At 42.7% G+C, this 27,733-nt stretch overlaps 1 protein-coding gene across 4 annotated transcripts; it reads left to right on the forward strand.

The window, feature by feature from the left end:
* The first annotated feature begins 2,532 nt into the window (after positions 1-2,532).
* LOC147621996 (uncharacterized) lies at positions 2,533-20,172 on the forward strand. Of its 4 annotated transcripts, XM_086823023.1 has the most exons (6): positions 2,533-2,679; positions 3,007-3,084; positions 5,212-5,253; positions 5,544-5,606; positions 18,384-18,449; positions 18,557-18,902. In XM_086823023.1, exons 1-5 carry the CDS (start codon positions 2,578-2,580, stop codon positions 18,426-18,428), a joined length of 330 nt encoding a protein of 109 aa, XP_086679149.1. In that variant the 5' UTR covers positions 2,533-2,577; the 3' UTR covers positions 18,429-18,449; positions 18,557-18,902. The 4 variants fall into 4 exon arrangements, with proteins under 4 accessions (XP_086679149.1, XP_086679150.1, XP_086679147.1 ...); XM_086823024.1 differs by lacking the exons at positions 18,384-18,449; positions 18,557-18,902 and adding an exon at positions 20,045-20,172; XM_086823021.1 differs by lacking the exons at positions 18,384-18,449; positions 18,557-18,902 and adding an exon at positions 16,867-17,138.
* The last annotated feature ends 7,561 nt before the right edge of the window (positions 20,173-27,733 follow it).

Genomic DNA, 27,733 nt, shown 5'->3' on the forward strand with positions numbered 1-27,733 from the left:
AAACATACAAGTTACAGACGTAATCACTCAAATCAACTGGATATCCTAGTTTGAAACACATTTCCTTGACATTAGACCAAGGATTTGATCCAAGGGCAAGATAAAGTAAGAAACATAGAAGATTTTTGAGTAGATGATGCTCCCTCATCTAAGACTAGTTTGATCCCTAGCAATGGTGCCATGTCAAGAACTTTCTTGCCCTCTTGCAAGGAATCATAGTGATAGTGGCTAAACCAGTAATCTTGGATCATGGAAGTCCTGATAGGAGAGGCAAAAGAGGCCACGAGGTGTGTCAATCCCTCTTGTTTGAGTCCTTCCTCTACTCTCAATCCTCTAAGGTAATCCTTCTAAAAGGCAATGGTTAAGCTAAAAAGTTTGAACCACTCTCCTATCCACCCTAGCTCAATCACTCCCTCACTCAAGCTACCAAGCATGCACACTCAATCCCACTCTAAGAAATCACACAAGAATGCACAACACAAGCAAGTCGGACGTAAAAGCAGAAGAGAAGAAGAAAGCTTTGCACTTAAGAAATAATTGATTTCCCCATTCACATTATCAAAAGTTGTATATATACACAAGGGCTTTGCCCGACCTTCCAACTTAAGTGGGTTCCCATTGCCTATCTCTACTCATATTTACAAGGCTTAGGCTGACTTTGCCTACATCATAGGGCCTATCACCATACATAAAGTAAAATTATCTTAGGCTAGAGGTGGGGATTCTAGATGTACAGAGTGTGTGAATAGCTGGGCAATTCAGTTTCATCATCCACTAGTGGGGAGATCCACTTGTAAGGTTAACAATAGTTCCTCCCACTTCACTAGTGCTTCCAAACAACTAACTCAACTATGCACCCCTCACACGTGAGACTAAGCTCTACTTTAATGATCACCACTAATCCTCCTCTAAAAAATAAATTAAACCTTCATTTATATTAGAGGAGGTTCACATGTGTATCTTTTGTCCCCCATAACTTGCACACCCAATGTCCGATCTGAGATGTGTTTGGACACAGCTTCGCCTTATTGTTGTGTACATTTAGAACCTTTAATAAACCATTAACAAAAATTATCATTAGATACCTTGCTATAAACACCAAGTCCTCTTATTACACACTGGCACCTCCCATTAAATGATTAAGCTCCAAACAACTCGCTTGTAATGCCTAGATTTGCAAGAAGTGTTTGCTATTATGCACTTATGAGAAGCAAGGTGAACATTCAAATAGACACGGCTATATATATTGCCCTTGTCTCTTACATGACTATATATAGTAGCTTATGTGCCTGTTATTATGCACTTATGAGAAGCAAGGTGAACATTCAAATAGATAGCCAAAGTAAGGAGAGCATTCGAATAGACACCCAAAGCAAGAAGAGCATTTGATCATTATTCACCTAAGGTGTATGATATCCCTTGAAACTTCACACTCCTTTCTCTATGATTTTGCTAAAGGAAAAGTCTCCATGTGAGCAAATCTTATGTCATCACCATGTTACGTATTACTGCTAGCAAGAGAGTTTACAACTCAAAAGGAGTTTGGCTAAGCATAAAAGTTCTCGTACATCCTCGATAATCCTCGATAAGGTGAGAGGAGGAAAAAGTCATCTCTATGTGTAAGAGGTGCAAGAGAAAGGTACAAAGAAGGTAAAATAGCTCAGAAAAAAAGTAAGATAAAATTTTAAATTGGGACAAAATGATGTATATGATCAAGCTTGTGTTTAGCCAATGCTCAACTCATAGGATTTTTATGTTCAAATAAGATGCTACCTTTGAAGGTCCATGCTTTGTATTTAGTCTTGCAAGTCATATTCAGCTCCAAGGATGTTAACACACACGCATACACCTCCTTCGTTAGTTTTTGTGCAAGCAAAGACTCTTGTTAAGTACAGTGAGGATGAATCTACATGACAAGCATAACAAAGGGTGGATGTGTAGCTGTTAGGGACACTAAATTGAATTTATAAGTGTTTTTAGAGGTTAAAAAAAAATGAATCTATAAGTGTTCTTAGAGTTTTTTAAAAAAATGTGTTTAGCTTGCAAATGTTGCATTGCACGAGAGAGTTTGCACCTAGGAAGGGATTGAACCTAGAACTATGGCGCATGTGGGACCAATCCTTTAAAATCTAGATATGAACCTTCACATTAATTAATCGGCTATATGTTGTACTGAGAAAGTGGATTATCGCGTAGCTCACACAAACTACCTCTGTAGATTACTCTATCGGCTCACACAAACTACCTCCATCGCATAGCTCACACAAACTACCGGCTCTAGATTAGTCTATCGGCTCACACAAACTACCTCCATCGCGTAGCTCACTCGATCCCATAATGGGACCCAACCGTTAGACCACTAGACTACGCGCCCGTGGGCAACTTTATTCGATAATATTTAGGCCCATTACACATCACCATACCCATGCCTGCCCATGCTGATGTGGTCCAGGCAATCTTCCCCGCCCAATCCCTTGCCCATACATGGGCGGTGGGGTATGTGTAACGGGTCTTATTGTAAAATTGTAGAAAATGAACTTCTAACGGTACTTGGAAAACGAAGGCGAGAGACCGTTCATGGCGACTACCAAGGCAGAAGAGACCGTGGCGGCAAAGGAGACTGTTGGGGAGGTTCCTAAGAACGCCACCCCACCCAAAACACCTGCACCACCACCAGCAGTAAGTCACTCACGCCTCCCTCTCTCTTTCTCTCTCTCTTACACACACACAGCGCAAATGCAAACAATACTCTTGTCTGACATGCCTCCTTTTAAAGTTTTTTACCCCCTTGTGATGCAAGAGTGCACAGAGCAGACTCTTGTCTGACATGCCTCCTTTTAAAATTTTCCCCCCCCTTGTGATGAGAGAGAGAGAGAGAGAGAGAGAGTGAGTGAGTGCAAACAATACTCATGTATGACATGCCACAGAAAGAGAGAGATATCTGTAAATTTTGGTTTTTTTCCTTGTGATGCAAGAGTGAGCACTGAACTTAGATGCCTTGGGTAGATTCGAACCCAAGTCCTCACATTGGGAGGTCTGCATGCTGTCGCTCGGGCAGACTCCTCCAAAGTTGAAATTAGGATGGTAAGTTTTTTTTTTTTTGATTTTTTTGAGAGAGTGATGTTACTTCTATACACACCCACACATGCATGGGGCCTCCCCCCGCACCCTTTTTACGGAAGGCTAGTCAGGGTGACCAGTCAAAGTTGTGATGAGCTCTCCCAACATGTGTTCACCTTAAGCCAATCCGTCCATGGTGGCAACTAGCTAGCTAGATGGATTTTGAAATTGTTTTAGTTGACAGAACTGGGTTAACAAAGCTGTTGTGTTTAAAAAAGGGTACTTGTAATTGCTGTCTCCTCATGACAATAATATAGCTTCAGGTATGGTTTACATTTGTGAGCTAAGACATGAACTTTGAGAAATAAAGAAAACCCACTGCAAGGATTTGAAATAGTTGGCCTTCTTAGCTTCCCGGGGCCAATCCGTTAAGCAATATTGAGAAGAAAGAATTGGGGCTGGTTTGGAAGCTTTGATTATGTAGAAAATAGTAATTTCTTTCTCTATGTATGTTGGAGGACAGTTATGATCTTTTGTTTACCCTTCAACAATTTAACTTAGCTTTGTTAAAGGACTTAAAGCTGATGGTTGTTGAGGGTGATTCTCTACCAAGGTTCATGGGACGATCAAGAGATTTGCCTCCAAGGTTCCTTTTTTCTCCCAAGTAAAGATCCTTCCATTTGTAAAAAGAAGACCTCTGCTTGAAAGCAGATTACAACCCTCCATGAAGGTTCAGTGCACAATGATGGGGGATGGGCTCCCTCCATGGCTGGCTGCTTTCGAGGGAGACTACATCTGTGGGGGTGGGGGGAAGAGCCAGAGCAGCTCCCAAAAGAGGTGTAGCATGAGAGGGTCTTCCATTGTGGTATTTGAAAGTTAATGCGCATGCTACACATGAGGTCATCCATCATGAATGTTGTCTACCCTTCCTATTCACCTCCGTCCATATTTTCATCTCTGGCCCAGAGAACCAAACAATCCACCAGGCATTTGTGCAACATAAAGTAACTTCTAGGTCACACTCAGATGCTGTTATGCACATTTTGTTTAGCTCTGTATGGACGTTTAACAAAACTTTTATACGTAAAAAGGAACTTTGGGAGTGCCTCCCCAGGGCAATTCCAGGGTTATGAAGGAGCGTCACACACCTTGGATCCCAGGGACAGAGGTGTTTGGCCCTATATGCCCCTAGACCATACCTACATCCCAGGCTGCTCTTGAGATATGCAAGCATCACTTGAGAGGCCAGCCATCGCATGTGCTGCCTGTGAGATATGTGACCATCAAGTGAGAGGCCAGCCATCACATGTGAAATCCAGCGGAAAGACTGACAGCCGTCAAGGACATGGTGCTGGAAAAAGGCAAGCTGTGCTCCTTGATACAAAAGTTTGTGTGGAAAACTGATTGAGCAACTTCCTGATTTATCCAGAGATTTGCTCCTAAATGTCAGTCAAGATAGCGCATGGCAGGATTCTTGGCAACCCAAGTCAGAACCCACCTCAGCATCCCAAGGTGGAGGAGCCTGGAGGGGTGAAGTTAACTTAGGAGCCGTTCGCCCATGTACTAGGCAGAAAACCTCCTCAAAACCACTGAAGGTTGTCCATTCTACTCTGCTTGTGTGCTTCTGTATCATCATTTATTTCATCTTGTCAGCTTCTCTGATCAACAGCTGAAGATTTTGCAATTTTGTATTCTATGCTGCAAGGAATTGCTCATAGTCTCAGGCTTCAGCCGCTGATGGATTGATTGGGACAAATCAACTAGGGTAAAAATACAACTATATGTGTAAATTGGTAAACAAAACAAAAACAAAACTATCTATGTGTATTCCTATGACATACGTAGGTGTAAAATGAAGACATTTAACAATCTTTTCCCATGGACAGAGTTAACTATTCTTATTTACATTCCACACTTAAGAGGCTGAGGTAATCTTGGCGTAGTGGCCAAGTTAGACTCACATTTTCTAATTGTGCCAAAATCGGCATAGTAAGGATTAAGATAATCAAGTTGCATTTAATGCAAAGGGCCAAGTTAGTTGCCCCTGCGGGAAGGGGCTGTGAACAAGCATGATGCTAAAATTAAGCACATAAAAACCACTTTGAATTCAAGAAAATTTTGAGTGTGTTGTCGCATGTGCATATACCGAAGAATGAGGTAGAAAGAGCATTGCAGAGGATCAATGGCCTCAAGGTATGCTTTCCTGGACTGCCTTTATTAGAGTCAACTGTTTTGCAATCCCATGACTGTTCAACTAAAAGCATTGGATGATTTAATCTAATAGACATGTAATACAAACATTTTTGCTGTGCTGTTAGTAGTGCTTAGAGAGACTGGAATGGTTCCCACAAAGACTTCTTAAGCTCATGTTTTTTGTAGCAGTTTTCCCATGTTAATCTTGAAACGCATTGTTGTAGTATTGTTATAGTAAAGAGATGCAACTTCTTGTACATTTGAGTTAAATAATATCTCTAAATTTGCAGAATGTTAAAGGCACAGTTATTGTGGATAAGGAAGGAAATGTCCTACACTCAACTCTTCCTGATGTAAGTATCCAAATTGAGAAAGTTCAGCTGCTACTAAGAGGTTATTCACATAGTATATTTCTTTGTTAGGTGGGGTGTGTGTGTGTGTGTGAGAGAGAGGAGATAGAGAGAGAATTGGAATTCCCCATTACTGTACATGATTTACGATCCTTTGTGGGTATTTGCCGGGCATATTTAACCCACACTGTTAGAGTCATCACTGTGAGTCTACTCCCTAGCTTCTACTAGCATACAACTTTTGTGTTAGTAGTTCCAAATCAGCCATCGAAGTTCCCTTCACAAGAGCACACGGGTGTGGAGCTTTGCCATCTATTGTATCACTTCAAAGTTTTCTTTTCTATCTCTGTTTTTGTGCAATTTCAGTTTTAAAGTTTTGTGCTGTGAAAGATCCTACTTCTTGTGAGTGTTCTCTTGTATACACCACACATTGTATCCTTTGACTGACCCTTCTAGTCTCTTTTGGCCAAAAGGAAGCTCTAGCATGGTACCTGTTTTCCACTCTCCTCGATGGATCGGATCTCCGTACGGGTGGCAGCGAGCTGACTCTTAACCCATGGGCTATCGGGGGAACTCTCCTGAAGACATTGGAGAGAAGCAAAACCCCTCCTTAAGCTCCTCTCCTCCTCCCGAAATCCCTCCAATCTCCTCTGTGTTGCCTCTTGCAAAAAACTACTGATCTCACCAACGCCCACATCCAAGGTGCACGCGGCAGAACCTAAGATAAAATCCGGTCTTGCCCATATTTTCTCCATCCTGTTGTAGATCTCGGAGTCGTGTATGAGGCTGTCCGGCTTTAGGGACAGAATAACCCGAGCATGATCAAAGAAAGTGGTGCCCGCCAAGATGCCGATCATGCTCCTACGACGGCAGCCGTGCCTCCTCTGAGTCTATCCTCAGCTGACTCTATCATGTTAAAGTCTCTACCCATGCACCAAAAGTCAACCTGAAGAAGGGCTTGGCGGACTGTACCCCAAAAGATGGCTCTATTTGCTACGGCATTCAGGGCATAAACATTGAGGAAGCCCACTCACTCCTCTCCAATCATAATGGTAATCCATTGCGCTCGCCCAGAGACTATGACACTTGAGCCTGTCATTGCCAGCAAGAGCTGCTCGCTGACAGAAATAAAAACCCCTCCTTGCGTCCTCGAGGGGCTGAAAGAGGGAGACCAAAAAGTGTGGCTCCTGCACGGTAAAATCTTCTTGAAGCGACGGGTATGCCCCTTGGAAAGATGGTGCTCCTGGAGGAAAAGAATGTCGATGGGTCCCCCAACTGTAGCTCTGTGAAGCTCTCCTTTGGACGCCTTGCCTCTGAAAGCAGTGAGGCCCCCCTAAACTCTGAATGTTCCATGAGGCTATCCGCATAGCAATCTATGTGGGAGGCGGACCTATCGGACTGCCCTCCACTTGAAGAGTCTCGGGCATGGGTTTTGATGGGGAGTAATCGCAATCGGTCATGGGGCGAAGACGCGCCAAGTGGGCGCAGATCCTGTCCTCCATGTGTCGCCACTCAATTCGAGCGCGAGAGTAGGCATACTCTGAACTACATCAATCTCAATGAAGGTATTTGTAAGAGTGGGGGAGGGGTACTGCAACTGAGATATGCAAGAACACAAATAGTAGCACCTCCAGGTGGAGGTCACCACCTCCCCGTCGTGATCTCTATGACTTGAGCCTCCTAGCTCCATCCGAGCCAGGGGCTAGAGATGGGTGAGCATGTTGGTGATGCCCAAATCATGAAGATGCTGTGAGAGATCTATTGCCTGCCCTTGGATGATGGCTGCAGCTACCGACTCCGAATCCCACTCCGTCCCCAAGGCGGCACTCAAGGGAAAGGAGAAGATCATTGCGCCACTCTTTGGCGTAGATGGCTTGAAATGGTGAAACACCACACAGATCCGAATGGGAGCCACTGTCTCCTCAAAAATCTCAGTTTCTCCCACCGAAAGACATTGGAGGAAAATGTAATCCACGAGCAGCCGCAAGATCATGAGGGGCTCACCTGGGGGCTCTCGCAGGAGAGCCTCTCACCGGGGAGCGGCAATGGTCATCTCAGTTGGCTCCGAGAGTCGATAAATCAAACGGTGGACGGAGCTCGTCGGCTATCACTGCTCCAAGTCGGGTGTTGCCGGAGGGCTGCGGGAGTGCTCTGGGGAGGTGGAGGGAGGGGGGCGTGCAGGCTCAAAGAAAGAGGATGGGGGAGGGGGACTATTGCGGGAAGAGTTGGAGGCGAGGATGGAGGTTGAGGAGGGGGGGAGGGAGGAGGCGGGAGTGCTTTGGAGAGGTGGAGGGAGGGGGGAGTCCAAGCTCAGAGGAAGAGGATGGGGCAGGATGGGCGTTGCTGGAGGGCGGTGGAGTGCTCTGGAGAGGTGGAGGGAGGGGGGAGTGCGGGCTCAGAGGAGGAGGATGGGGCAGGGGGACTGTTGTGGGAAGGGTTAGAGGCGAGGATGGAGGTTGAGGAGGGGGGGAGGGAGGAGGCGGAGGGGGTGGGGGTGGGGGTGGGGAGGCGGAGAAGAGGGAGATAGGAGTGGCTGGGAGTGATCCATCGGAGAGGGAGGGGCCTGGGGGTGGTTCAGTGGGGGCAGCTACCCTCATTGGAATCTGAGAATTGGAGGAGTCGTCTTGGCGGGGTAACGGCCACCGAACTGAAGGGGCCGGAGGTGGGACCCTCGCAGTGATTGGAGAGGGCCCATCGCCGACATGTGGGTGCTTTGATAAATGCTCGAAACGGTTCTCTCATAGAACCAAATTCTCCTATACTTTGCCAGCCTGGTGCGCGCGGTGGCGGAGTTCAGCTTTGATAGTCGGTTTACAGCCCTGGCGTGGGCCAACTATCTGCCACTCTCCAGCAGTATAGTCGGCTGAGGTCGTGTCCTAGTGCTCGGCTGCCTGAGAGCCTACCTCTCTCTTTACTCCCTTGTGAGAATCTGAGCCGGGACCAAGGGGGGACCCCACCGGATACGGTCTCCTAGACTAACGTCGAGGGCAAGCTCTGGCAAGGTGTCCCATCTGCATGCAAAGGAAGCATTGTCTGCAAAGGCCTGAGTACTCCACTCTCTTTAGGATGGGGTCTCCCCGAAGGCAAGGAAGGAATATGACATGAGACACTGTCTCCGGCGAGGGAATACAGATGCGAAGGGATGGAATCCCGGTCGCCCGTGCGAGGGACGAACGGTGGGGGGGGGGGTTCCATCACTCTCCCAATGGCTCCACCAATCACCAGGAGAAGAGGAAGGTACTCCTTCTTGAGACCTGGGAAGTAGACTGTCACACGAGAAAGCCTGAAACGCTAGCCAGTGGGTCGAACCCGTGCTACCACCTCTCAAAGAAGGCCTGCGCCGTATGGAATGCGATGGGGCTTAGTTGCATGACTTGATCTGACACCGCTGGTGAGTGGAATTCAACCTCGTAGTAGCTGCGTCCCAAAAGATGAATGTGATCTTTGCAGGCTCTCCAAGGAGGCTAGCTTGAAGAAGATCTTTGAGCTGTTCCCGCGCAAGGCGGCTACTGACAATCTTGCAGACCAGAGTGGAGGCCTCTAAAGATGCAACTGTTGTAGCGAGAAGCTGGAGGTGCACTTCAAAGAAAGATAGGCAAGGGACGGCGGCCTCGGTCGGGGATGACAGATGGGTGCTCGGATAAATGCTCGAAACGGCTCTCTGACAGAACCAAATCGTCCTATACTCTACTAGCCTTGTGCGCGTGGCGGCGGAGTTCAGCTCTGGTAGCCGGTTTACGGCCATGGCGTGGGCCGATTGTCTGCCGCTCTCCAGCAGTAGAGTCGGCTGCGGTCGGGGTGCTCGGCTGCCTGAGAGAAGCCAGAGACACCGTCCTCAAGGAACATGAAGAATCTGGGAAACCGTGTAGGCCAGGAACAAAACACAGGTATAGATGCTCCAAAATCAGCAAAACACTGACTGAAATCTGAAATTCAGAATCCTCCTCAAGTACCAAACTGCCTCCAAAGCCACAATCCAAACAATAAACCCCCTCTGCAAGGGATCTGGGTCCACTGGAGAAGAAAACACCGCCAAACAAGGGGCTACAAACTTGAAATTTCAGGTCAACTCCTCCTATGAGGAAAAATTCTGAAGAGAAGGTACCTTCGGGTCCAACAGATGAAGCCCAAGTGAAGGTAGAGCGGCCAGCAAGATCGGTTCAGAAAAACGCAGCAACCATGGCTGCACATTTGAAAACACAGAGGTATAAGGGGTAGTAGAAAGGGCTGAATATGGAAATGCTGAAGCCTCATATCAAGAACTGTTGTAGAGAATAAGTACAATAAAGGGTGTGTGTGTGTGTGGGGGGGGGGGGGGGGGGGGGGATGGCACAAGATAACCAGAAGGGACAGGCAAAAGAGAGCCCAGAGCCCAGAGAGCTCCAAGATCAGGGCGTGGGAAAGCAAGCCCAAATAGGCCAAAAAAGCAGCCTGTTTGGGACAGCTATGTTGCTGCCCAAACCTGAAAAAAAATCGCCTGAGAACCTTGGAAGGTGCCACCAAGAAGGGCAGGTATGCTGTCCAGAAAAAACACCCTGTCGCGCTGCCTAGAGGCTGCCAACTGACGCTTTGATGAGGAGGAACTGCAGCCCACTGAAAGAGGGATGAATCAGCCCTTGAAAAGCTTCAACGCAAGCTTCAAAGCAAAAAACGCAGATCTGACCATAGGCAGAAAAAACACAAAAATGAAGCGGTAGAGGAGGGAGCATCCGACGTTGACAATCACCGGTCCTTTGATACCATGATAGAATGTGCAATGGAAGAAGGGAAAGTGGAAACACAGGAGAGAGAGTGAGAGAGAGAGATGGAGAGGAAACACAGGTGAGAACTTGCTCTCAATATCATCACCAAAAGGAATACATGTCCCGAGCAAGAGGGGAGAACCTCGTATGTGAGGGACTGCAGCTAGACAAGCTAGGCAAGCAATGAAATATGAGGGAGGCATGCCGGTTATATATACACCTACATGAAGGCAGCCGACTGGAGCAAATGTACCTCCACAACTGGGGAAAATACCCAGGACCATAAATGGGGAATAAATATGGGTAAAATATATGTGAGGGGTGACCAGCCCCTCTGACTAACATGGTCAGCCCTAGAGGCTAAAATAGGACACCAAATAGGAAGCCATCAAGTAGGGGATGATGTCTAACAAATATGACATGAGACACTGTCTCCGGCGAGGGAATACAGATGTGAAGGGATGGAATCCCGGCCACTCATGTGAGGATGAAGGGGTAGTTGGGGGGGGGGGATTCCATCACTCTCACATGGCTCCACCAATCATCAAGAGAAGAGGAAGGTACTCCTTCTTGAGACCTGGGAAGCAGGCTATCACGGGAAAGCCTGAAACGCCAACCAGTGGGTCGGATCCCAAGTCGAAGCTATGCTACCACCTCGCAAAGAAGGCTTGGGCTGTACGCAATGCGATGGTGCTCAACTGCATGACTCGATTTGACACCGTTGGGCGAGTGGAATTCAACCTGGTAGTAGTCGCGCCCCAAAGGATGAATGCTTGTGATCTTTGCAGGCTCTCCAAGGAGGCTAGCTTGAAGATCTCTGAGTTGTCCGCGCACAGGACGGCTACCAACAATCTTGCAGACCAGAGTGGAGGCCTCTAAAGATGCAATTGTTGTAGCGAGAAGCTAGAGGTCTGCTTTAGAGAAAGATAGGCAAGGGACGGCGGCCTTGGGCGGGGATGATAGGTGGGTGCTGTGATAAATGCTCGAAACGGTTCTCTGACAGAACTGAATCCTCCTATACTCTGCTAGATTGGCGCGCGCGGCGGCGGAGTTCAGCCTTGGTAGCCGGTTTACGGCCATGGCGTGGGCCAATCAATTGTCTGCCACTCTCCAGCAGTAGAGTTGGCTGCGGGTCCTGGTGCTCGGCTACTTGAGAGCCTACCTCTCTCTTTACCCCTTGGTGAGAATCTAAGTTGGGACCAAGGGGGGACCATCGGAGGCGGTCTCTTGGACTAACGCCGAGGGCAAGCTTTGGGGAGGTGTCCCATCTACCCGCAAATGAAGCATTGGCCGTGAAGGCCTGGGTACTCTACTCTCTGTAGGATGGGGTCTCCCCGAAGGCAAGGAAGGGATATGACATGAGACACTGTCTCCAGCGAGGGAATACAAATGTGAAGGGATGGTATCTTGGCCGCCCGTGTGCGGACGAAGCTACGTTTTGGGGGGGGGGGTGGATTCCATGACTCTCCCATGGCTCCACCAATCACCAGGAGAAGAGGAAGGTACTCCTTCTTGAGACGTGGGAAGCAGACTATCACGGGAAAGCCTGAAACGCCAACCAGTGGGTCGGATCCCAGGTTGAAGCCATGCTACCACCTCGCAAAGAAGGCTTGGACCGTACGCAATGCGATGGTGCTCAGCTGCATGACTTGATCTGACGTCGTTGAGCGAGTGGAATTCAACCTGGTAGTAGCCGCGCCCCAAGCGATGAATGTCTGTGATCTTTGCGGGCTCTCCAAGGAGGCTAGCCTGAAGAAGATCTTTGAGTTGTTCGCGTGCAGGACCGCTACCGACAATCTTGCAGACGATAGTGGACCCTTGCATGAAAGATAGGCAGGGGACGGTAGAAAGATAGTCATCTTGAAAAAGGGGGTGACGGCTGAGAGAGGGGGTGAGGCACTGAGGGGGGGGGAGGGGGGGGCAAGGGGCTGCGGGAGGGAAGAAGGGGTGGCGAAGACAACAAGGGGGGTTGGGCGAGAGAAGGCGCAACGGGGGTGGGGGGGGTGGGAGCAAGAGATAACTAGGGCTCAAGTGAGGGGGCTCCAATGGAGGAGGTGAGGGAGCAGAGCGATGGTGAGCGGGCTGTAGCGGGCTGCAATGTAGAAGGTGAAGGGGGGAGTGATGGTGAGGGGTTGGCAGCACTGTTCGAGGGAGTAGCTCATAGCTCCGAGCTAGGAATTCATTCCTTTAGTGTTTGAGCTTTTGTAGCAGTATTGTTGCGTGGTACATCTAGAGAGCTCAATGCAGCAATGCCATCAAAGGAACTCTCAGCAATGCAGAAGGTGAAGGCGGGAGTGATGGCGAGGGGGTGGTAGCACTGTTCAAGGGAGTAGCTCACAGCTCCGAGCTACGAACTGATTCCTTTAGTGTTTAAGCTTTTGCAGCAGTATTGTTGCGTGGCACATCTAGAGAGCTCAATGCAGCAATGCCATCAAAGGTACTCTCACCCAGATAGCGGAGTCCATCTAGAGCATCCGGCTCAATATCATTCATATCCTCTATGCTTAGTGGTGGGGGAAGCTTCACGGTGGCTCAGACTGTATGCGAAAGTGCTGGGAGGCTTTCTTGAGGATCTAGCGTCACTATCCCTTTCTTGCTAACAGTCGTGGTGGCCCACTTGGCACTATGGACCACCTGTGTGATTGTTTCCCCCTCCCCCCACTGCTTCAAGACACAGAGTCGTCTTTTGTAGAAAAGCCAACCATTCCATATCTAGAAATGGCATGGTCAAGTGGCGTCAAATGCTTGTTCCCACTGAGTATTAAATTCATAAGAATCCGCGTACTTGTGCTTCATTTTGTCTACTCCTGTACCAACGAGCTCCATCCATATGGATTGGATGTAGGAAACTCTTCCTTTCCTCAACACCCTTGAGCTGATCTATGAGAGCTACTAAGAGATCAAAGAACTTGTCGATGTGGGTCGAATATACCAAGCAAATCCCCACAAACAACTGTACACCATACGTTGTTTCTGGAATCTCCCAATTCAGAATTTCTACCACTTTGGCAAGATCTAATCGCATGTCTTCAGCCTTGATTATGTATCCAAGGTAATGTATCTCAAACAAATAAAATTTCAATTTCTTTTCATTCACATAAAGCTCGTTGCTTTCTAGCAACTTCATCACCTTTTGGACGTCAATGTCGTGTTGCTAGACTGTAGCTGAAAAAACTAGTATGTCATCCAAGAAGATGAAGACACACTTGCCGATTAAGTCTCTAAACACACGTATAATCATGGTGTTAATTGTCGCCGGGGTGTTCGTTAGGCTGAAGGGCATGACCACAAACTCGTAGTGGGTCCATTCAATGCATGAGGCAGTCTTAGGGATGTCCCCTTCGACAATCTGTACTTGATGGTATCCACTTTTTAGGCCAAGCTTTGAAAACACCTTGGCTCCATTCAGCTTCTTTAGGATATAATGAATCTGAGGCATTGGGAACTTGCTCTTGACTATCAGCTTGTTCAGAGTGATAATCCACACAAAGTCTGGAAGATACAATGCTTTTTCTTGACATAAAGGATCGGTGTTGCAAAAGGAGACACTGGAATGTATGAATCTTGATCGCAACAATTCTTGGAGTTGGCGGTCCAACTCCAATTCCATAGCCTTGTTCAAGCGATATGGAACCTTACTTAAGGGATCCAAGCTTAGGAGGACATCAATTTTGTGATTCTCCGAGCTGGATGGAGGGAGCTTGGAAAGTAGATTGTCCTAAAGAAAAATCTTTTGGAATATGTCATGTAGGGCTTGGTACTCTTTGAAGCACTGGTGATGGTCTCGGCGGTCTGAAACTTTCATTAGTTCTTGTTTAGCCTACAGGTGGTTTTGATGAGAGGAAAGGTAGGAATAACTGGTTCACACTTCATGATCACAGGGGCCTTGGACACGTTATGAAAATTCCAAAAATACTCGCATGCTATCCCAGCAAGAGGAGGATCATTATGTCTATGCAAAACATGCATTGGTTCTCAATGACCATCAGAAATTGCAAAAATGGCGAGTTAGATCATGCCAAAAACCCCTTTTGGATTAGGGTTCGCTTCTAAAGCTTTTTTCAAAAGCTTGCAAGTTTCAAGACAAAAACAATGTATATCTAGAGCATGAATGTGTTATGCGTTAGCATGTTTTTGCAACACTGCCCCAAATGATTCCTGATATTCGTAGAGCTTAGCACGAGCTTTTGTCTCATGTTTCCACCACTGTAGATATGGATGAAGCGATTGATTTGGAGTCCATGTTTTTAGCTATGGCACTGAACAAGGCAATAAAGGCACTTCGTAAATGGAAGACTCCAAGATGGGGTGAATTGACTATGGAGTTCTTTTTGCAATTTTGGCCTATGCTTGAAGAGTCAACTTTTTCTTTATGATCAATGAGGCTTGGAATTCAGGCATCATGCCTTCTACTTGGCAGGAGGGATTGGTAAGACTGGTGCTAGAAAAGGATGTGTCAAAAACTTTTTGATTGGCACCCAATTACCTTGATGCCAATGATTTATAAAGTGATCACTAAAGATGATCACCAATCACCTCAAAAAGATCTTGAATAGGCGTCTACATCCAACGCAATATGGTTTTGTGTCTCGTAGATAAATAATAGATAACATTACTAATGTCCATGTTGGCATAGAGTATGCAAAATATACCAAGCAAGATGTGCTGTTATCGTAGGTTGATATTGCGAAGGCTTTTGAGGCTGTCCTCTCAATGCCTTTCTCTATGCTATTGCTGCAACTCATCCCTTCTTGACATATATGGATAAGCTCATTAAGGTTGGAAGATTACATGGGCCTCGTTTGCTTGATGGTCGGCTTTTGGTTGCTCAGGCATACGCTGATGACTCTTTCTTGTTTCCTGAGAATATGCAATCGGATTTGCAACATCTCATGAATGCCTTGCATAGATTTGGAATGGCAGCATGTCTTTTTATCAATTTTAAAAATTCAAAATTGTTCTCTTGGCAAAGTGATGGGCATTGCATTCTATGGCCTAGGCAAATCATAGCGCATACACAACATGTCAGACATTTGGTATATCCTATGGGATGGAATCTTTCACTTCGTTATGCTATAGATCGGGTGCTACAAAAGCTTCTGATTAAGTTGGAATATTGAAAACTCTCTACTTGGCCACTTCATGTCAGATTGAGAATAGTTCAATCGATTTTGATGGCTTACATTTAGTTTTTTCTCCGTCTTCTAGCATGGTCTTAAAACCAAATCTCTTTTTTTTATGACAAAATACATTGAGATCTTTTGGCCAAATTCTCATTATAAGAAGGCGTGGTGTCTCCTTAAGTATGAGTTCATATGCTCGCCGAAAATGCATGGATGGCTGACATTTTGAATATCCATTATCATGTTCTGATATGCAAACCCACTCTGGTCCCGACTTTTCTCGGGCAAGAACATCTTTGGACGCTAACTCACTCGGAAGTTTTATTTGGCCATGTGGAAGATTTCTGGATGCCCTTATATCTCTGAGGATCTTGCTCACACACGCACACACGTGTGCCTATCCACACATAAGAGGGGGAGGGTTTAAAGAGAGTTCCATTAACCAAAACCCTTGTTGAGGCATGACCAAGCAAGATTTTGATTCAATTGATGAAGGTTAGGCAGATGTGATATGTTATGTGAGAAATCATGCATTGATGAAGAATTGGTAGATGATATGTTATGTGACGAATCATCTACATGTAGCAAACAAGAAACGTTAAAAAAGATTGAGACACCTAAATATATTTGAGGGAGATTATGATATCTATGTCACAATCACACTTTAGCCACATTATGGTGCACCTAAACACCTTAAGAATACAACTATGAGTAAAATTACCCAATTTAATGTGTGCTCTCAAATTCATTGTACTCTAAGTATTAAAGGATTGATTTTGCTTAATCATGAAAATGCGATAAATAAACTAAAGTCATACTTTCTAGGCTCTCTCGCTATAATATGTAACCTTTATTAAGATGGACGATAAACTTATGTCATATTTTAGCCACTTTAGTTTCTAGCCTCTTTTACATGTCCTGATTTTTTGACAATGTTATGTGAATAGGTCATGAGAAACAATGCACTATGTTATTTTATCTTTGTTGGTCTAATAATTGGTCAATGAACCTTAAGTTTAAGTTCTTTTGTTTTTTCAAATGCAACGTCAAATGGTCTTTGACAAACTTATACATGCAACCAATGATTGATCTACTAGTTCACTCATAGGCCACACACCCAAACACACACGTGTGCAAGTGCAATTTAGATTTCTTTGAAGACCCAATTGTTGAACCCGAGCCTCTCTCATTTGGACCACTTTGTCGCTCCAAGGGAGGATTTATGCTATGCATTAACAAGAGTTATGCAACGAAGAAAGGAGATCTCAAGTCTATCATGTTTGCCTGTGTGTAGCTTTATAATTGGGCTCCTTTATTCATTTAAAAATTTCCCAAGTAAAGCAACCTTGCCTTTGTGATATCAACTAATCCACTATCTAAAACTTTTATTACTTTTAGGAGAATCTCACCACAAGATATGCAACACATATTTTGGGTTTGACAACCATGGCAAGAAGCTCTATTCGCGAACTTGATAACCAAAATGACTTACAAATGCTTCGAGTAAGGAGTGCAACTCATGAGATAATAATCGTAAATGAAATTCAAATTACACTTATTGTTGTTCAAGGCTTGAAAGAGACAAATGAGATAACAGAAAAAGATGTATCTTTAGAAGACAAACCACTTGAATGAGTTAGTCAATACAAATTTGTACATGTTATAGTTTACTAGTATTATAATATTTTTTCATTTTTGTATATAAAAAGTTGATAATAATGCACTATTTTTTTGTTTAATAATGCGAGGGATAGTATTGACATGCCATCACTTTTCACCATGGGAAGTGGGTGGATTCGAACCATGCACCACCTCCCTTTTGGGAGGCAAGGGTGCTACCGTTGGGATAAACCCTAGGAGGAAATAATATATACTATTAAAAACCATAAACATTAGGATTAATAAATTATTTCATCAAAAGATCCACTTTGATTATTTGGTACTTGTTTTTGAAGGTAGATATGATTGGTGTCCCAATCATGTACGAGCCTAGATGTTCTCATGTACAAATGTAAGAGTATGGCACGATTTGTTGGAAATCCATAACCAAACAGGATCGTATGAAGCTCAACCCATGTGTTCTAATTTTGATGTCTTCCCATTGCTACTTTAACCATGACATTGACACCAATTCTCCCAAAGACGTTGACACCAAAACCACTACCTAAGATTGAGGTGAGCTTTTTCCCTTTGTATGTCACACGTATCATATCATTCATATCCTCACCCTCAAAGCAGCGTCCCAACTTGTTTACTAATACTTTGGGTAGTTAATGGCATATTTTGCGTCTAATTAGGGCTTGATGGGTTCTTTGATATGTGAATGGAGGTTCCCATCCATCCAATCTTTTACATTATTTCTAAAGATAGGGATGTCAACAGAGAGCCTAAGGGGACTTGCACTTTTGAGGACAAGAAGGCTGTGAGGCTTGCAATGTCATGAGGTTGTTACTCTTGTTCACTTGGTGGTGGGCTTTGTCCTGCAATTGTGTATGGAATCCTTATTTTCTTACACATGTGGTTCCTCAAGTAAGGGAACATATAGGTCATCACCGATTTTCCCTCGGAGCTCTCAACAATTGCATCAAGCAAATTTGTCCATGATGTACCCAGTCTTGAGTCTTGGGTTATGGACTTCCACTTCTAGAAAATTATTAAAGGGATTAGTTTCTTCTAAAATTGAGATTGAGCTGGAATGGGCTAGGTGTTGATCATAAGGTGGGCTTTAGTGGCAGTGCAGATGTGTACAAGGGTGCATATCCTACCTTTTCTAAAGCACAAGGTTTGTCATTGGTTTGTGTTAGTTTTTCCTTGACCTTCTTTGAGGTTGAAGCTTTGTGTAAAGGGTTTTTAAGGTTAAGGACTTGGCAGCGTCCAGCGTCCTTTGTGGCATGTTTCTTTTGTTTGGCTTGTAGGCATGTCAATGCGTTCGATGGAATGTTGGTTATCTTGCCATCTGAGAGGCTCACCACATTCAAAAGGTTTGTTTGGCAAAGTTTTCTACCATGGTGTTTGCTTGAAAGCCTTCTCTGTGCCTTATTAGAGGGGACAATCTACATTCATATGGTCATTTCTGCAACCTTGACAGAAAGGTGGAATTTATGGAGCCAAAGCACACTTTCTGTTTGGGGATCTCGGAAATGTGCCTTGAAGCATTATCTTCACAAGCATGCCAAGGCTGTCTATCTCCCAATAGCCACCTTTGGTAAGGTGAAAAGGGCTTGAAATGACCACACCCAGGCAACTAAAAGAAGAGCCTGCATCACACAATCTTCATCAACGAGGGTGTCATCACAGTGACACATACTTCTTCATTAGCATAAGCTGCATCGAGCTCATGGGCATCAATGACTTTCACATTCTCTTTGGATTGCTCTTTGAGATTGTATACCAATATTAATATTTATTTTGCCAATTAAATTTTTATGTTTTATCAGAAAAAAAACTATAAGATTCAATTGAGATTCTTACCTAATGAAAACTGGCATGTTGAAGTATCCTACCCATAGTTGTCAGGTATGATACCGTACGATTCGTACGACATGATATCGTACAGGAAAATACGGTACGATAGTTAAAAAATTTTCTTTTTGTACAATAAAATAGTGTTTAAAAAAATACTAATAAACTTAGGTATTTCCAATTTCGCGATATGGAGTATTTTAAAAAGGAGTGAAGCTTCATAGTACAGAGGAAGCTCAAACAACCATAAACAAGTAAAAACAAGAGAGTTAACCCCCAAAAAAAGAGAAATTTTTATTGATTTTTTTTGAAAAATCCGTATAGAGCGGTATTCTATATGATATGGCATTGTACACCGTATGAAAACAACTATGATCCTACCTTGACTTCCCATGTAATAATAATGTATAATTGTGATGTGTGTGAAGGCCAAAACTAGGCTTTTGGAGTGAGTGAGCCATTTTAAGAGAATTTTTGTAACTCCTAATGAAAGGGTATTTTTTTCCACTTGTGCTTAAAAGAGTCATATAGCCAAACTACTAGGTCAAGGTTGGCGTATAGGAATTGGGGGCCTAGGCCAATCGTTTCTTAATAAAGCTAAGTGATAACCATTATCTTCCATAGATGAAAGGGGAGTATACTTCTTAGTGTTGCACTTGCATATGTGAAGGTCTATAAGGCCTTGAATCCTATTGTTATCTGTTTTATTAGTGAATGTAAATGGATAAAGGTGTGAAGGTGTCTTATGAGTGTATAAAAATAAAGGTGTCTTTATGAAGCATATGAAAAGTGTTAGCTACATAAGTTGTGCGATGGATTTTAAAAAGTGTCATTAATGATTGGTGGAGCTATTTAAAGTTATACTTAGGATGCACTTTGATGTGTGCTAGCTACATAAGTTGTGCAATGGATTCCAAAAAGTGTGTCATTAATGATCAATGAAGCTATTGAAATTTATACTTAGAATGCACTTTGATGTGAGATTTTGACGAATTGATTTGAGTCATTTGTGAGTTTATCTTGTCAAAGCTTTTTCTTTTTATTATTCTAATTATTAATTATGAAGTGAATTCTTTGGTTTAATTCTCCATAGCTCTTAATTTTTTAAATATAGGGACTCATATTGTTGGAGTGGAGACAAAGGTAGCAACACAATCGTATGCAACAAGTAAGGAGAGATAGAGGGAAGCACAACACTCAAAGTAGATTGACAAGAATGAGTGAAGTACAAGTGAAGTGACATAATAAGATTACTTATACACACTCATAAGAGTGTATACATATGCTCGGGAAAAAAATCTTTTAAAGAGGAAAAAAGTGTCCCAGTCCATTATTAGCCTATGTCCACACATCACTACCGTATTAATGGCTACAATTCTCCCCTGTATTGATGATGTACATATGTGTAGGGATCATGTGGCTGATCAATCCCCAAATGGCAATAAGCCCAAAGCTTTGCGAAAAGCTTAAAACTTTTCCTGTGAGAGAGCCTTTGTGAACACATTTGCCACATTGTCATGTGTAGAGACATAAGTCAGGCGAATCTCTCCTACAATAAGCCTCTTCTTGACACAATGAACATGAAACACTTGGTTCCTTGGAACGGCTAATGCACATTGACTGTAAGTGAAGATGGAGGTGGGAGACTAATGTCTAACACCAATATCTATCAAAAGGCATTTAAGCCATACACACTCCACAATCAATATAAAAGTTATCATATACTCAACTTCATAACTCAAAGTGGCCACGCAAGTGGCTGCTTCTTGTTAACCCATGATATACATGAATCACCAAGATGAAAGAAAAAACCATAACATCCAATCCAATCGCAATCACTGAAAGCATGCAATTGAATATCACTCCCCTTAGCATAGAATAGGCCAAGAGATTGAGTGTCCTGTAAGTATAAGAATACTTACTTGGTAGCCTGCCAATGCTTTCTTCCGGGATTGTGCATAAACTTGCTTAACCGTGAGATCCCAAAGTGAATGTATGGTCTCATATTGTATAGATAGATGCGGCACCCAATAACCTGTTCATAAAGTGATGTATCAAATGGTCCCTTCTTAACAAAACCACATGGTTGATATACATAAACCTCCTCATACAAATCAACATTCAAGAATGTAGTCTTGATATCCAATAAATGTGTTATTAATGCAATAATAATAATACACGTGATCGTAGTCATATAAGATGTGGGTGCAATGGTCTCATCATAATTTATGCCTTTCTCTCCTAAGCATGATTCTTTGCAACAACAAGTCTTGCCTTGTAGCATCAATGCTACCCATTAGCTTTATAGGTAAGCTTATATACCCACTTTGTACCACTGGCCTTTTTACCATAAGGCAAATCTACTAAATACCACGTGTCATTTTTAGGATTGAGTTGTACTCATCCTACATATGGCATGCATCGAATGATCATTTTCATGTGCTTTTCTAAAGGAAACATGTTTCTCTTCATTGTGATTCACAAAATAATAAGACACATGATGAGAACTTACACGTGTCTTGCTAGGTAAAGGAGTAGCTAATTTGCTATCTCGTAATGTTTGCACTAGCCATTTTGGCATACTCTTGAACACCTATATGGTTACCCTTTCCTCATCCATTGCATCATCCACAGTTGCCTTACTAAGAGAATGATTTGTGGATTGGAATTTGAGCTGATTTTTAACCAGTGGGCTGATTTGTAGCACCTTGTTGAGCATTCATTTGCTCCAGATGTGGTTGTTCGACATTATACAAAGGTTCTTGAGTATATCAAAGATGTCCTAATAGCATACATTTTTCTTTTTTTGGCATAAAAGCATAGGTTCAACTGAGTTCTCAACAAAGACAACATCTCTACTCACCAAAATTCGCTTTGTGGCTAGATGGTAGAGTCTAAACCCTTTGGTTTTTGAGTTATATCCAACAAAGATTCATTTTACCGCCTTATCATCCAGCTTATTGTGTTGTTGATCAGGCATGAGCATAATCAAGATGACAAAAAAACACAAATTAGACAAATAGTACTTCTTGCCATTTCCAAGCTTTATAAGGGGTAATTATTTACAAGACCTTAGTGGGCCATCTCTTTAGCACATAAGTGGTACACAACTCCCTCTAATAAAAAACATAAGGCAAATCCTGGCCTTTAACCATGCACAATGTGCTATCTCCATGAGAGGTATGTTCTTCTTCGCAGCCACATCATTTTGTTAAGGTGTGTAAGGTAGTGTGTGTGCATTGATATTTTATCCCTCTTTTAATCATATATGCATGAAACTCCTTTGACATAAACTACGCCCCTTGATATATACTGAGGGTGCCAACTTTACATAAAGACACATTTTTAGCCATAGAAACAAAGTGTCTGGAGCATGTAAAAATATTTGACTTTTTTTTTAATGGATAATGGATACACCAAGGTGTGTTTGGTACAGTCATCTATAAAATTCATAAAGTAGATATATCCCGTGTGATCGATGGTGCCCTCATAGAGCCACATACATCACTTTGTATAAGCTGTAATTTTTGGCCAACCCTTACTGGTCCATCTTTCAGAAATGATTCTTACCCAAAATGCACCCCTCACACACATGTTTGGGCCTCGAGCTTTGGCAACTCTAACATCATCTCTTGTCTTTTAAGGTGCAACAAACTGTCAAAATTTTAGTGGTAAAAGAAGGCATGCCATAGCTCTGTGTCATCCATAGCATGTGTGGCAATACTTGAACAAGCATTATATGCCAATCTCTCATACTTGAAGCCCATCTCTCATTCCTGTCTCCATCACTTTGGTCATGAACTGTACACATGTCATTAACAAATCTAACCATTGGGCCTACCCTAGCAATGGTGGAGAGTGACAACAAGTTATTATTAATGCTTGGCATAAACAAGACTTCTAAACCATTTGTAGTACTGAGAACAACCTTACCAACTTCTTTCACTAGATATGAGGAGTTGTTTGCACATGTGAATACTATGCCTCATTGAAGAGCAGACTCAAGGGAAGAAAACAAATAACGCTAAGAAGTAATGTGCTTACTAGCACCACTATCAAAATACTAGACATTCTGATCAATTGACATGCATACATCATGAACAGAAGGGTCATAAGTGCACAATTAATTCCCAATCATTCTATCATGGTTTGGTGACTCCTCCTTTTTAGCACTTCGTGTTGATACATCAGCCACAACCATGCCTGGTTCTTTCTTCTTCTCCTTCTCTAGTCTTTTTCTGTATTCATTGATATAATGACCAGGTTTTCGACAATAGTTGCATTTTTCTTTCTTCTTGGGCTTATCACCCCCCTTCTTGGCATTCTTGCCAGCAGACTGGGATGATTCTACCTTTGGCTTATAACTGCCTTGAAAAAGGCTTTGCCTTTACCTTTTTGACTAGTAGTAAAAGCCTAATCTCCCACACGCATACTAGTTCGGTTTTACAAAGATTTCTCTTCTTGTAAGAGCATTGCAACCAACTCATCAAACGTAAGGGTATTAGGGTTATCCTAATGCTTGATCTCCCACATGCATATACTAGTTCGGTTTTAATGAGATTGCTCTTCTTGTAAGAACACTGCAACCAACTCATCAAACGTAAGGGCTTTAGGGTTACCCTCATCTCATAAGCCAAAATGTGGATGAAAAACCCTAGTATGAATCCGATAAAGTTGTGAGAATAGTGGATACCAATGAACTGTTTGGATAGGCCTTATCAATACAAGTAAGTTGCTCCTTAAGATCTTTGATCCTTGTGAGGAACTCATCTGCTAAATCTCCTTGAGATCTTTAGTCATTGTGAGGAACTCATCCATTAAATCTTTCTCATTTATATGCTCGAACTCCAAGTGCTTATGTAAATAGGCTTCATTAATACATGCAAGTTGTTCCATGAGATCTTTGATCCTTGTGAGGAACTCGTCCATTAAATCTCCTCCATTCATATGCTTGGACTCTAATTGCTTGCGAAAATAGACCACTCGTGCCACCTCATTATGCATCTACTAGTAAAGCATGCAAGCACATCCCAAGCTTGCTGGGCAGTTTTATATTGACAAGAATGGCAGAGTTTAGAGTGTAGAGTATAAAAATTATACTAGCAAGAATGTAGAAATCAATAATATTGTTGACAATGATGTTAAAGGTCAAAGGTGCGAGGTCTATGTGACGATGACTGTCCTATTTGCTCATCAAATTCTGTTGTAGTAAAGAAAACCCAAAATCGGGCAGACAATTCGAACTGACACTCTCAGAGGATATCTGCCAAAAACTTACAGTATGCAAACGAGCCCGAAACGCCTTAAAACACATAAAAAAATTGTTAATGTAGTTAATGTAACAATATAGGTTATATCTTCTCCACCTAAGAAGATAGCTCAATCTGAGACAATCAAAAGAGCAGCTCGAGGAGAAGATGACAAAGGGGTGCGGACCAAGAGAACCTACTCTGATACCAATTGTCAGAGTAGAGATGAAGGTAGTAATACACACATAGATGTAGCAAGCAAGGAGAGAGAGAGAGAGAGAGAGAGAGAGAGAGAGAGAGAGAGAGAGAGACGTAGTAATACACACATTAGATTGACAAAAATAACATGATAAGGTCACTTATACACACTTATAAGAGTGTACACATATACTAAGGGAAAAAAACCTCCTAAAGAGGGAAAAATTGCCCGGCTCATTATTAGCTTACGTCCACACATCACTACCATATAAATGGCTACACATATCTAATCTCAAATGGTCTTTGAAAACATTAGCAAATAAATCATGGGAAAAGTCTCACATACAACACATAAACCAGTCTTAGGGAAAAATAGTTTCTGTAAATTCATGGCTATTTGGGCACTTTTTGGATGACTTATGTGAGGATCTTTATTTCATTACTAGACAAACACATTAGGTGGATGTGTTGCAGTGCCTTTAAATGCTAAGAGTGGTTTGCCATTATTGTGAGTGAACACAAAATTGTATCCTAAGAGGATAAATGCAGAAGAGAACATCTCTTTGAAGAGTCGCATATAAAAAATACCTTCAAAATTTGAATCCTTGTAAACTACCCATAAATCTGGTGTAGTGTGGGCTCGAGATTGATGTCAAAGACGAGGCCCTGCACAGGACATTCATCATACTTATGCCACTGGGTCCCTTCTCATCTTTTAAATCCACTGAACATATTTTGATTGTGTTAAGGAATTTGATGGTGGCTTGGATGGCAATGTCTCGGGCATCCTCATATGAGGTAATGAACTGGATGATTAGCCCATAGCACCTCCATTCTCTCTTCAGTGAGAAGCATGCCAATGGTGGTTCTTTTTAGCTTCATACTCCTTCCATTGCACGCATGTGCACAATGTCATATACTTTGGATTGATTCTTTGGTTTATTAGCGCCAACACAATACGTGGCCTAGCAAATGAGGATTGCAGAGATATTGGATCCCAGCACTTTGGGGTTGGTTCTTCATCTCTCCAACTGTTGAATGCTCTTTCTTTGTTGGCCTTATATAACCCCGATGCTCTTCAATTGGCATGTTTTGTAGCCACTATTTAAAAGGGTGTTCGAGGTAAAGCTGCATAAGGGGCGAGACCTCAAGTCCATGCACTCATGTATATGCTCCCGACAAGGAAGCTGCTTGGCCAACCAGTAAATGACTTTGTCATAGTTGTGAATCTGGGCTAGGTGGGAAAATTCCCTTGGTATCTCTTCTTGTACTCTTTCTTCCACTTCAAAGAATAATTTTGTCGGGTTAGATTGACTAGGTAGAGAGGGTCATGGTTCCTTGATGTGCATCAACTTGGGTGGGGCCCCTCCTCCTTGTAGTTTGCTGCCCTCTTGTAGGATGGTGGTTTGTCTGAAACAACATTGGCATTAAAATGTGGAAACTCTGCCTTGTGGGGAAAATCCCCTCTCTCTGTTAGAAAGCTTCACTTGGTCCTCCCGAGCCTGCTTGATGGTCCATGCTTATCCATGTAATCCCACCTCTCAAGCTCATCAATAAACTCTATTGCTTCATCACTCTCTATTTGGTCAAAAGTGGGGTAGGGCGACTTGTAATGTAGGGAAAAATAATGCATTGGCCATCTTTTACTCTTCTATGTGTGCCACAATACGGCGGTAGTAGAGAATCACCTCGTCGATTGGGTTGTATGTGGTAGCAACCAAATGGGCTAGCTCATAAAGGCTTGTAAGTAACCCTCATGTCAATTAAGCCCTCTTCATGGATCCATGTCTCCTCATGGTCCATCTTGGCATCATTCATGGACAGTAGGCTTGTAAGTAACCCTCATGTCAATTAAGCCCTCTTCATGGATCCATGTCTCCTCATGGTCCATCTTGGCATCATTCATGGACAGTAGGCTTGGCGAATTGGTTTGTTCAAAATAATATGGTCAGCAAGGGTTCTTGAGAATGGCATTGCAAGCATGATAATTAGAGACCATGGGGTGAATTCTTTGATTGTATATATATGTTGGGTTCTCTAGAGAGATGTCCCCCTTGAATATCAACATGTTGACTAGGTGCATATAGTAAAATAATAAAAAGAGAGTTTGTGTACTTCCCCGATATATTTGAAGATGTCTTGATTGATTGGGAATCCATATCTACTCTCCAGAAGTTGTGGGGGAAGAGTTGATTGTTGAAGATTTGGCAAGCCTCTTAGATGTAGTCAGGGCTACAATCTGCAACATGTATAACTTCGTGCACAGTTATCAAATGCTAGTCGTGTGGGTACTTAAAATTACTAGAACATGTGCGGTCTACGACTCATTGTGAGCGGAATTGCCAAAATCAGTTGTATACGAAAGTTGACTCCCAAAATAGGTCACGTTTTATATTTTTTAATTTCGATTTGCATGTCCATATACACACCTAAAGGCTTCCTTTGAGCACACTAACTAATTAAAAACTCAATCTTGAATTTTTACTTAATTCCAACACTTAGAATTTTTGCCTACTCTGAAAAAATTGCTAAAAACTTGCTGGAATTCATTACTGAAATTTGTAACATCCAAAACTTAAGATTATCTTTAATCATAACTTGGTTAATCTCGATATTTCTTCAAGTAGCCTTGGAAAGAACGACTTGACAACTAGCTTGTCTAAGATCTTAACTTGATATAATAAGCTCTTAACTTGATTCTTCATTTTTTACCTATCTCTTGGATAAAATCAATATACTCGGTAATCACTGCGATACTATAGCATTCTTTTCTTTCAGTATTGTGCTCTCTTTCATTCATATCTCCGAGAGATCTTATCTTAGATAAATGGTTATATATGTTAAGCTAGTCATGTATATGCTAGATAAATGATTATATATGTTAAGCTAGTCATGTATATGCTAGACTTTAGTAGGTCTCCTAAACTCATTGTAATAATAAGAAACTAAATAGATCTTGAGGCATTACACAAAGTATCTTGATCTTGTAAATCAATCACTATCCATGTCATAAATAAGTCTTTTTGGAATCACCAATTAATAAATAATAATAAATCTCATGAGAAATATTATCGTCGCATTATCTTAAACTTCAAGGTAATCAATCAACTTGCAAACTCTTATTTTCACTTTGCTTGCAGTAATAGATGTAGTCAAATTTCTTCCTCAAGAGAGAAATCCTCTATTCTTTCTTCAATTTTAAGAAGTTTACAAAAACTGAAACAGTTTTAAAATTTATGATAAATGTGGTTACATAATCTTTTTGTTAATGGAATTGCAATCTCCACAATAGATATAGATTTTCTAACCTACACTTATTTACTTCATGATGATAATTTACTACTTAATAAGCAAAT

Source organism: Cibotium barometz, chromosome 29 (genome assembly GCF_041138505.1).
Source record: "Cibotium barometz isolate CiBa-2024 chromosome 29, ASM4113850v1, whole genome shotgun sequence".
NCBI classification, from domain to species: domain Eukaryota; kingdom Viridiplantae; phylum Streptophyta; class Polypodiopsida; order Cyatheales; family Cibotiaceae; genus Cibotium; species Cibotium barometz.